The sequence below is a fragment of a genome, unplaced genomic scaffold (assembly GCF_019419815.1).
Source record: "Pyrus x bretschneideri cultivar Hongxiangsu unplaced genomic scaffold, Pyrus_bretschneideri_v1 Contig36, whole genome shotgun sequence".
NCBI classification, from domain to species: domain Eukaryota; kingdom Viridiplantae; phylum Streptophyta; class Magnoliopsida; order Rosales; family Rosaceae; genus Pyrus; species Pyrus x bretschneideri.
This window is the reverse complement of record NW_025999679.1, coordinates 343,447-353,686: the sequence shown is the minus strand read 5'-3', so window position 1 is coordinate 353,686 and position 10,240 is coordinate 343,447. Positions and strand designations below refer to the sequence as shown.

Sequence of the window (10,240 nt, the reverse complement as noted above, 5' to 3'; positions counted from 1 at the left end):
AAGCTGAGACCATCTTTCTGTTTGGTTTTTGGTAGAAGAGACCACTTGTTTTTGTAATTGGCATTGGGTCGAGTTTTCAATTTTCTCTCTAAACTTGTACTTGTTGTCGATTTGCCCTTTGATCTTTTATTTTATACATCTCCAAATTTCCATTATCATCACATTTAACCACAATAAATTTTTTTTTTTTTTTTTTGCTAAAATTGTCATATTTCAAGAGAGTTGAACTAACAATTAACGTTAATGAACTAAATAATAAAAGTTAAATATTTATCGAGTACGTGTCAGACAAACACGAATAATTATTGTTATTGCTGGTTTTGCTGTCTCTGCTGGCCAAAATTGGGATGATTTTGTGGTGTGCTCTGAAGTGCTACCATATTAGACTGCAGATTCTGAGCATTCGGCTGAATGTTTCCGAACGAACCTTGTGAACCATGTTGCTGTTGCTGCTGCTGCTGCTGTTGTAGAGGCATCATACCACCGGTATTTGCTGCTCCCATATTAAACACTGCAAGCAAAGACCCCAACTTCGTTTGAGCCAATTAACTCGAAGTGGATATTTGGAATCGTAATTCATATAGTAGATATTCGAAGTAGAACATAACACAAAGAAAGGGGGCTTGTGTCATACTTTGATCACTCAAAATTTGGGAAGCGTGACTCCTCTGAGGATTGCTACCAGGCATTTCGTACTGTGCAGCAAAAAGATAATAAAAAGGATTGTCATCGCATTTGTCGTAACTAGAGGAGCTCACCAAGTAAACAACACCTCATTACCAAAGCCATATTTTGGAGCTCAATCGATGCTCCAATGCATTAGTTATGAACTCGCTTAGCTTTTTTAAAATAATTCACCTAGGGTTAAACAACAAAGCTAATCACATTGGAGATGTACCGGCATTCGTGGCAGAAGTGATGGAGAGGACATAGTAGCCGACATGTTTGGTATCTGAAACAGGAAAAGAAATGAAGATAAAATGACATAGATACCACTTTTAAGCATGGGAAACAAAACATAGAGGCAGAGTTATGCAAACATTACACTGTATTCAAACACAAGCATATCAATGAACAAGCAAGCAATACAAGTTGATGTACAGAATCATCCGGTGAAGGGGGAATTATAATATACATGGCATGAAAAAAAAAAATAGCCATGACTTTTAATTTTTACTATGCATGTCGTGCTTCACTAGCATGAGAAATAGCAAATAACTTCAACTCAGCCCATAGAAAAAAAATTCAATGTTCTGCTTCGGGCTAGTCTGGAAAGGATTTTCAAAAGACATTACAAGCATTCCCTCCCATATAGCTTCATGAAAATGCATTGTGTTCAACTTAAACATAATCACCACCGGGGGAAATTTGTTCAAAGAAAACTATCCTGCCAGAAAACAAATGTGATTCTGGCCTATACTTTCATGCAAAGATCAGATCAACACATAATTTCCTCCAAAAAATGTATCAAATCAAAGCTGCGTTAGCATCAAGAGAAATAATGAAATTATAAAATAGCAATTGTCCATTGACAAGAACTTTCCCACTCTTTTTCTTCTCTCTAATCACTAGGTAAAAATTTCCCCACCATGTTGCATTAGAAAAAGCAGTTCCATTTGGCAAATATAAAAGAAAAACATTTAATGAAATAAAATGACGATGAACAGGTATATAATCCAACCATTTGACTTGGTGTCGTTTGAGCAGCATTAAACAATGCACTATTAGCAGTGCCAGAAAACTGGCTAAGATGGCGATTCAATTGGCTTCCCGGGTTAAGTTGGTTCTGACCAATGCCATGTTGTACATGTCCAGAGGGCAACTGCCGACCTTGAAATTGCTGGTGCCCCAGTGGCTGAGAGAATTGCATTTGATGCTGTCCATGTAACTAGAGAAAAAATGAAATAAAATTTATTAGTTAAGAAACCCATAAAAGAGGGGGACGTGAGGGGAGTTGCAGACAAATAATTGTTCTTTTCATTGTTGATAAGTTCATGCAAATGCTTACCAGTTGGTTAAATGGAAATATTAAAAAAAAGACAAGTGACATAGTCAATCCAAAGACATGTTTTAGCTAATATCATGTGAGAGAGAGTATAGCAAGCCCACCGCAATCCTAGATCTAAAATTAGAACAATAGTTTTTCCCATCATCTCTGATAGGAAGGTAAGCTCCTTATGGCTACAAACCATCGAACATAGTACAAGGGGAAAGCAGCTGCTCACTCCCCACGTTTCTCTAACCATCCTTTTGGAGGTGACAAACTCTTATCCAACTCTAATAATTGGATAATGAATGCCCAGCTTATAGGCACATATGCAAAAGGCTTGTAATTTGTCAGGATGTCTAGGTGCTAATTAACAATTCTTCCACTTTATAAAACAAAAGGACATCCCAAGTAAAGTTAGTAAACAGAATCACAGATGTCTTAATAATATCTTAAAGTACATAACCACCCCTGGAATGTGAAAAGTTCAATGAATAGAGCATCTAGAACCTTAGAAAAACATAAGAGATCTCCTAAAGGATGATAAAAAGAAAGGAGTAAATAATAATCAGGGTTCGTTATACACAGAGTAGAGATATGCAACCAGGCTCTGGAAGAAAGAAAAAAGGGATAAAAGGAGCTAGCAACAAAGTTACCGACTGAAACTTCTGCTGAGCCTGGCCCTGCAAATCCTGCAGCTGATTCTACAAAACATATGTTATAGTCAAAAGTTACATTCTCTAGATGACAGGTCAAGAAACTATCTTCTTTTTTTTTTGGATAATTTGTCAAGAAATTATGTAGCAAAAGAAAATAAAAGAACCACATCAAGACATTAATAACATGGATGATACAGAAAAGGTTCCAAAACTGCAGTATGGTACAAATAATTTTGCCTTAAAACCTTACTTGTCCCATTCCTTGCATTGCATTGTGCCTAAATTGTTGCTGAGCCAGGAGTTGCTGATGCTGAGGTAATTGCATCAACTTCTGCTGCTGTGGCTGCTGTTGTTGTTGCTTCTGTTGCTGGCTTTGTTGTTGAGGAGATGGGGTATTCATCATAGTTGTACCAGACCTTGGTGAGTTGGCATATGGCAGCGGAGATGTAGTTGTGTTATCAAAGTTTGAAACACTTGCACCACCAGGAGATGCAGCTGGCCTTCCCATAATTTGTGATCCAGAAACCTGCTTTTGACATTGTAGAGTAAGAAGACCAGAGCATAGTATAGTTGAATTATTTAAACTGTCACAGAAGAAGAGACCTTATCATTATATATCAAGCTCAAGTTCACACTAAGGCCATCTCCAATGGTTGTCCCAGATTTAGCCCCCCCATTCCTAAATATAGCACACCAAAAATCTAGTTTTTAAATGAATAGTTCCATCCCCCATGTTGCAGGGGCTATATTTTATTCTTCTCAACATATTATTACTTGTTAGCATATTGAGAAATATTATGGTACATCACTCACCCACCAACTACTATGTATGTTTAAATTAATTAAACTTCTATTTATTGAAAAAACAATATATAAAACTTCTATTTATACATGTTCCAACTTCCAACCAAAAAAAAAATATACACGAATAACTTTAACGCTTTTTAGCCAAAATGGTCCCTGAGATTTGAAATCAATAGAAGTGGTCTCTAAGATTGTCCACCATCAATCATTTTGGTCCCTCGGTGAAAAATTATGTTAAATAAGGATCAAAATAACAAAATTACCCTCAATATAATAAACAATAGGCCAAAATGATTTGACAAAAATTGAGGGTATTTTTGTCATTTTATCCTTATTTTATGGAGATTTTTCATGGAAGGATCAAAATGATTGAGTGTGGAGTGTGGACAAACTCAGGGACCAATTCTATCGATTTCAAATCTCAGGGACCAAAGTGAGGAGTTATGCAAATCTCAGGAACTATTTTGGCTAAAAAGCCTGACTTTAAACTAATTAATTAGTAATTAGAAAAAAGTCATTTTGTTTCTCCCATATTCTTCATCCTCATCCCAACCTGTTTGTCTCTTCAGCCTGCCACCCTACCCAAATTGAACCACAACCACACCAGACCAGCCATCATCTCTCTGACCCAGTGGATTTCAATGACTAACACATCTTGGGGATTGTTTCATGTGGGTGTGTGATATCTGGTGCACTGCGCCACACCAGATCACAACCACCCAGCATCCCTGATACCTTTTGCACGTGGTGGGCCCCTTCAACAGTATTGCCCTGGGCCTTCAACTGGGCTATATTTGGCTTGCCCAGCAGCCCATTAGCTCGGGAATCTTTTTTCAAGATTCCGTTTAGCCCACCATTGGAGATGGGTTTTTGTTAGAAGTGGGCTATATTGAGCCCTTTAGCTCTCCATTGGAGATGCCCTAAGGAGATTTAACATAACCTTGTTTTGGCTAAGGTTGAACAAAGTTAAGTTGCAGATCCAATTAAAAATCAAACCTAATTTAACCACTAATTGGGTTTGAATTGAAGTGGGCTTAACTCAACCCAGTTATAAAGTAAAACTATGATTATTGAAGACAATCTTGGACAATGAATATAAAAGATTAGATGACAGAACCATGCTGGCGAGGATACCAAAAAAAGTAGACTAGCCAGCCTGATCACCAATGCTCAAACATCAAGCTCATTTTCGCTTGGTTAAAAAAATAAAAAAAATCAAATTGAATATAACATAACTAGAGCATTAGGGAACATAAAAACCATATATTTGACCTAACAATGACAAACGAAGCAAGGGGTCCCAATGAGATGGAAAGGGCCATTGTGGAAAGTATTGCACTAAGCAGTGGAGACTTTTGAGGTGGTAGTCTCGCAACTCCCTAGTGATGTGAAAAAAAGATGGAGATAAATGCCGAAAATATGGCCAGAATGAATGGTGTGAGAAAACGTGAGGAAAGAAAAAGAGATCCGTGAACTTGTACTTTCTGCAAAATATGAGAGCAAGAGACACAGAGAGAGGGAGATGAAAATGAAAATAATACTTTCAAAGATGAAGTCCATGCACAAAATGAAATAACATTTAGCATAACCTGATCAGCAGATTGCCTCACAAATTTGCAAGCATGAAAGAAGAATTAAAACAGACAAAGTTGCCCCTTAAGAGGACTATCATCTAACCTGCATTAGAGGGCTCTGACCAGCCAAGTTACTTGATGATACAGGGGTATTCTTTGAGTACATCCCTGAAAATGTTTAAGGTAAAGTCAAAGGTCGTGGATATAACCAACTATATAAACTTGGTTAAATCAGGATTCATGATTGAACAAAACGTAGCTGATTATTACCCGATGCTTCAGGGAAAGTTTGCACTCCATCACCTACACTGAGTACATCTACCAGATGCATTGGAAGTGTAGGTGCATTCTGTCTTTGATCTCCAGGTAACCGTAAACCTGTTTAAATATACAAACCCATCTAGAAAAATCACATACAAGCATATACACTTTGAATGACAAGTTTAAGGAGAAGCCGGACGTCTAAAATCATAAACATTTAGAGACAGTATTAGAAGGTGAAACAAAGAACCAAATCCAAATACGAAGACAGAACTCAAAGCTGACCAAGAATAGTAGAGCATACGAATTAAACGTCAACCAAATTCGATCAAGCAAGTCATTGACGACAATGCACCATAGAAAAGCAGAAAACTTTTTGACAAAAAGTTACCTTCGCCAAAGTTAACTGCAGTTCGGAGAAGATTCTCTTGCTCTTGAATTTTGGCAGCCTGCGCCTTGTCCAGAGTAGGAACAATCGGAATGCCTTGACGGGTTCCAAAACAGTAAGCTTTTCGTGTATCAGCCAACACTTTCTCTGCACTTTCACAAGCAGCTCCAATCATATCAATCCTCGCCTGCATAGAACAAACTGAAACTTTTAAATTTGAATATCATACACCAAAACAGCAAAAACCCAGATGCCAAATTAAACCCTAAATTACCTTAAGCTTGTCAATTTGGGAAGAAAGTGGGAGGTTCTGCAACCCATGAAGCAATTGCTCCCTCTTTCCATTGTCTTCAACCTCCATCTCCGGCAACAGCTTTGACGACAGCATCACCGGCAACACCGTGGCGTTTTCGGCGTTGACGTTCTTGGGGTGCACCACGAAGGCCTTGGAGACCTTTTTGATTTCGTCGACGATATTGAAGAGCTCGAGGTTGACCATGGAGTACTGGCTCAGGATGTCTTGCCATTTGGGCGTGGTGTTGGCGTAAGCGTAGGCGTTGAGGTCTTCGAGAATGCGGGAGATGGCTTTGAAGAGGCTGATGGCTCGGGTCTTGACGGCCTCGAGATTCAGCTGTTGCTGCACGGCGTCGTTTAGTCTCTCCACCGCCATGGGTTGCGGCGGTTGTTGGGGCTGAGGAGGTTGGTTCTGGAGAACGCCTTCCATGGCGGCCATTGTGGTATGAGAACAGGGGCGAAGGGAGTTAGAAACGGTGAAAGATGAATACGACGCCTCCCCAATTCCTATCTACGAAACACCACCCCCAGCCACCCACCGATGACTCCCCAACCTCCAAAGCCAGTCCTCGCTTCCCCTTTCTCCCTTTCTCGTTGTCGTCCTTCAGATCGAAGGTTGGCGACCTTCAATTACCTGGAAAAATCAACATGGGAAGATTGAAGGTTAAGCTCCCTCACACACCTCCTCCCGTCTGCTCCGCCGGCGGCAACACTTCCTCTCTTTCTTCTGACACCACCCAACTACACCCGTATTTCCTACCAATTTTCCCCAAAAAAAATCACAACTTTCCTGAGAAAACCAACCCAAGTTCCCACTCGGAAATTATAGACAAACAAAAACCCAAATCGTGCCCCAGGTTCCAAATTTAATTCCTTAAATTACAGACCAGACCAGACCAGAAGCAATATGTTGGCGTACGGATCTTGTCGCCCGCGTTCCTGTCCCGGGTCGCCGTAGTTTTGCCAATGAAGTGGGATGAGAGAGAGAGAGAGAGACCGCGTGGTTTTGGATCGAGTTAGAGGGGTATAGTCTAGATCTGATCTAGAGCAGTTCCACCGTGGGCTATTATTGCCCGATGGACTGGCTCTCAAATAGGGCCAGACAGCCCGAGTGGGGAGGCCCAGCTTGTGCTGGGGTGAAGCCCGAGCGGGTTCAAGGGAGAGGCCCGGCAGGAGTTGCCAACCCGAGCGCTTGAAGGCAACGTGATGCAAGGTTGACATTTGGGCGACGTCAGCCAAGTTCTATATATTTTTTGCATTAGGCACGTGCGCTTCAAGCGGATGTGGGCGCTCGTCGTCCGACACAAATTCAAAGTTGGGGTCCGTGGCACTTTTCTGAGATGTTACTGTTGGGGAGGCCACATGGCTTCCCCACATCCGTTGGATTTCAACAGCTATATTTTATGAACCATTGGATTGCCAACGGTAAATAAATTTAAAAAACCTTATTTAATTTCAGCCATTGGATATGAGATCAACGGTCTACGCTATTCGGCTTTATAAATTTAAAAAAAAAACAGTTTTAAATTCTAAAATGTTACCGTTGTGCCACATGGGACAATCTAGAGTGTTGCCATTCAAATTTTTTTTTAATCCAATGGCAGAGACTAATTATGTGAATAAAAAAATTTAAAAAAAATGTAGAAAATTAATAAAAATCCGAAAAAAATAATTATACTTTTCTATAAATACCTTCTCATTATTTCTACCTTACACCACAATTTCATATTTTCTCAACTACTTTCAACCACATTCCTATCTTTCTCTCAAAGTTTCAATCCAAATTTTTTCCAACAAAATGACTAATGATGTAGGTACGAATTGAACACTTTTTGAAGATGTTGCGTTGTGTACTAGCTGGGTTGAAGTTACTCATGATCCGGTTACGGGTAATGAGATGCAGTTGTGAGAAATGTGGAGTCTTATTCATACCAATTATCTTGAGAAAATTGGTGGGAAAAGAACCAAAGAATGAGCATGCAAGTTCAAATCCATGGTCTAGGGGTTGTGGGAAGTCGTCCTACACTTTCAAACACGACTAAGTCAACAAAGTTTAGCTGGGTTTAGTTTGGAAAACTCCTACAACTCGCCGGAAATATAACGAGGTTAAAAAAAATGTCTACATGCACACCAATACATGCATGCGTACCTGAAAATCCACTAGAACTTGAAGGATAGCTTTGGGAAAGAAAGTCGGAGCTTACCGAGAAAAAGGGGTCGGGTTCGTATGCGTCAAAGTTCAAAACGGACTCTTCATTTCTGCTATGTGTTCTTCGTGGTTTCAAGTATGGTGACGAGGGCTTTTAGGAAGCTTTTGGGTTAGTTTGTGAAATTTTTGGGTGTGGTGTGGTGGTTGGTGCGTGCGTCCGAGAGGGAGAAGATGAGTTGCAGAGGGGGGGAGTTATCGGAGAGGCAGAGAGTTAAGATGTGAGGGAGATGAAAGGAGAGGATGTAAATGATGATGAGAATTGATGATTGAATGAATTGGTAGAGAGAGAGAGAGAGGGGGGGAGAGAGAGACGTGGTGAGATAGAGCGAGAGACAGAGTATTAAAAGTGAAAAATGAAGAAATGAGAACTGATGATGTCTGACAAGATGTGTAAAAGAGGTGGATTTTAAAACCCATTAAAACATTTGTTTAATGCAACTTGCACATTAAACCACTTCAGAAGTCCAAAGATTGTCATGCACGAAAGCCTTTTTTAAGGCTGGTTTATGTTTTAGAAAAATTAATAAAAATAGTTTGAAAATTTTGAGTTTTAACGATAATGATAAAATAAAAAGTAAAGTAAATAGTATCATGATTCACTTTTTAGTATAAAAATATGATTTTTCCTACATAGGAACGTGTTTAATCTCCCACTTGCCTTCATTAAAGCCAAGCAATTCCTTATGCCCATTGTACGAAATCCACCATCAGATTTTTTTAATTAAACCCAATAAAACTTCGTTTAAAATCCACTTGTTTTTCCTTACTCAAATCAGTCACCTCATGTAAGTTTTTACAATGTATAAGGCCGAATTCAGCATCCTAGATAAAACCGATGCAATGGTGCATGCTACACAAAGGTCTTTGAATACTGAATTTACCTTAGGTAATTTTATACAGTTTCAGACATATCTTGCTCGTTATAACTCCAAGATGTCACATTACATGTGCATGGAAAAGTGAAAGGAAAATTGAGATCCACGTGAAAGGCCTATGTGGCATCCCAGGGGCATTTTGATAATTTCACTACTATTGATAATAAAATATAATAAATCTCGGGACAAGATGTCACATTACATGTGCATGCATCTTTGGAGACTTGCATCAACTAGCTACCTACTTTTATTTAACATTGCCAACAAACACAAAAATACACCTAGTTGGGTACATGCATTTTCTTATCTTGAAAATAGTGTAAGTTATAATATCGCTTGTAATTAAAAAAAAATATATCATTATATTCTTGGTATTTATTTGCTCTAAAACTATGTGCACTATAGTAGGAGGGAGCTATAATTGCCATTGGCAAAAAAGTCTTGTATATGCAAAGCTCTTTTTGCTGACTTCCCCTCACAATGAGGTGTCACTACCAAAAATTTGGGGTTGCCCTACAAAATTTTGTCCGACAAAATTTTACTCGAGGAATCAAATTCCATTGAGTAAAGTCAGAAATTCGGGGTTGCCCTACAAAATTTTGTCCGACGGAATTGTGCTTGAGGAATCAACTTTCGTCGAGTAAAGTGTAAGGAGACTTTACTCGACAAATTTTTCAGTTGGTAAGGCAAAGTTGGTCAACATTTAGGGTTTATTCAAAACTTTTACGTGACAGAAGAGAGTCGTAGGGCAAGGTGGAATTCGTTAGGCAACGTTTTGGCTCCAAGAGTGCAAAATGGTGCATAATATTTGAAGGTTTGCCCAACAAAACTAAAGTTCATCGGCTAGGTTAACGTTGCCTAACCTATCAGTTTGTTGGCCAAAGTTTTCTTGTCATTGGGAAAAGGCCCATAATGATGCGTAAAAAATCCGTCCACGAAAACTTATCTAGCCTAGGCGAATTTAATATGTGCAGCACTAGTCTAGGAAATCATGGTGTGCTTTATACGAAGATAAAGATTTTGAAAAAAACCTTCGACCCATTTAAGATTCTGTTAGGTACATGTGTAGATGCAGTTTGCGGCTCTGCGATCTAACTGATGCTTGAGTTGTCTAGTTCAGACAGTTTGAGAGTGCATTAGTATGTGTTGAGGTGTGCAATGAATGTGGCTAAGTTTCATTCGTGGAAAA

The 10,240-nt window shown here is 39.2% G+C and overlaps 1 protein-coding gene across 2 annotated transcripts; it reads right to left on the bottom strand.

Moving 5' to 3' along the window:
- Positions 1–222: 222 nt before the first annotated feature.
- On the bottom strand, positions 223–6,474 carry LOC103948647 (mediator of RNA polymerase II transcription subunit 8). 2 transcript variants are annotated; one of them, XM_009359685.3, is made up of 10 exons: positions 5,948–6,473; positions 5,677–5,860; positions 5,295–5,402; positions 5,128–5,192; positions 2,897–3,172; positions 2,644–2,691; positions 1,682–1,888; positions 899–952; positions 635–695; positions 223–511 (listed from the first exon to the last, which is right to left on the bottom strand). In XM_009359685.3, exons 1-10 carry the CDS (start codon positions 6,404–6,406, stop codon positions 309–311), a joined length of 1,665 nt encoding a protein of 554 aa, XP_009357960.2. In that variant the 5' UTR covers positions 6,407–6,473; the 3' UTR covers positions 223–308. The 2 variants fall into 2 exon arrangements, with proteins under 2 accessions (XP_009357960.2, XP_018503332.2); XM_018647816.2 differs by lacking the exon at positions 2,644–2,691 and having other exon boundaries at positions 5,948–6,474.
- Between the last annotated feature and the right edge of the window lie 3,766 nt (positions 6,475–10,240).

Coding starts and splice junctions, on each gene's coding strand:
- LOC103948647 (XM_009359685.3), bottom strand. CDS start 6,406: ATGGCCGCCATGGAAGGCGTTCTCCAGAACCAACCTCCTCAGCCCCAA. Junction 3,173..5,127: donor GTCAGAGCCCTCTAATGCAG/GTTAGATGATAG, acceptor TGTCAAAAGCAG/GTTTCTGGATCACAAATTAT. Junction 512..634: donor CCAAATTTTGAGTGATCAAA/GTATGACACAAG, acceptor CTTTGCTTGCAG/TGTTTAATATGGGAGCAGCA.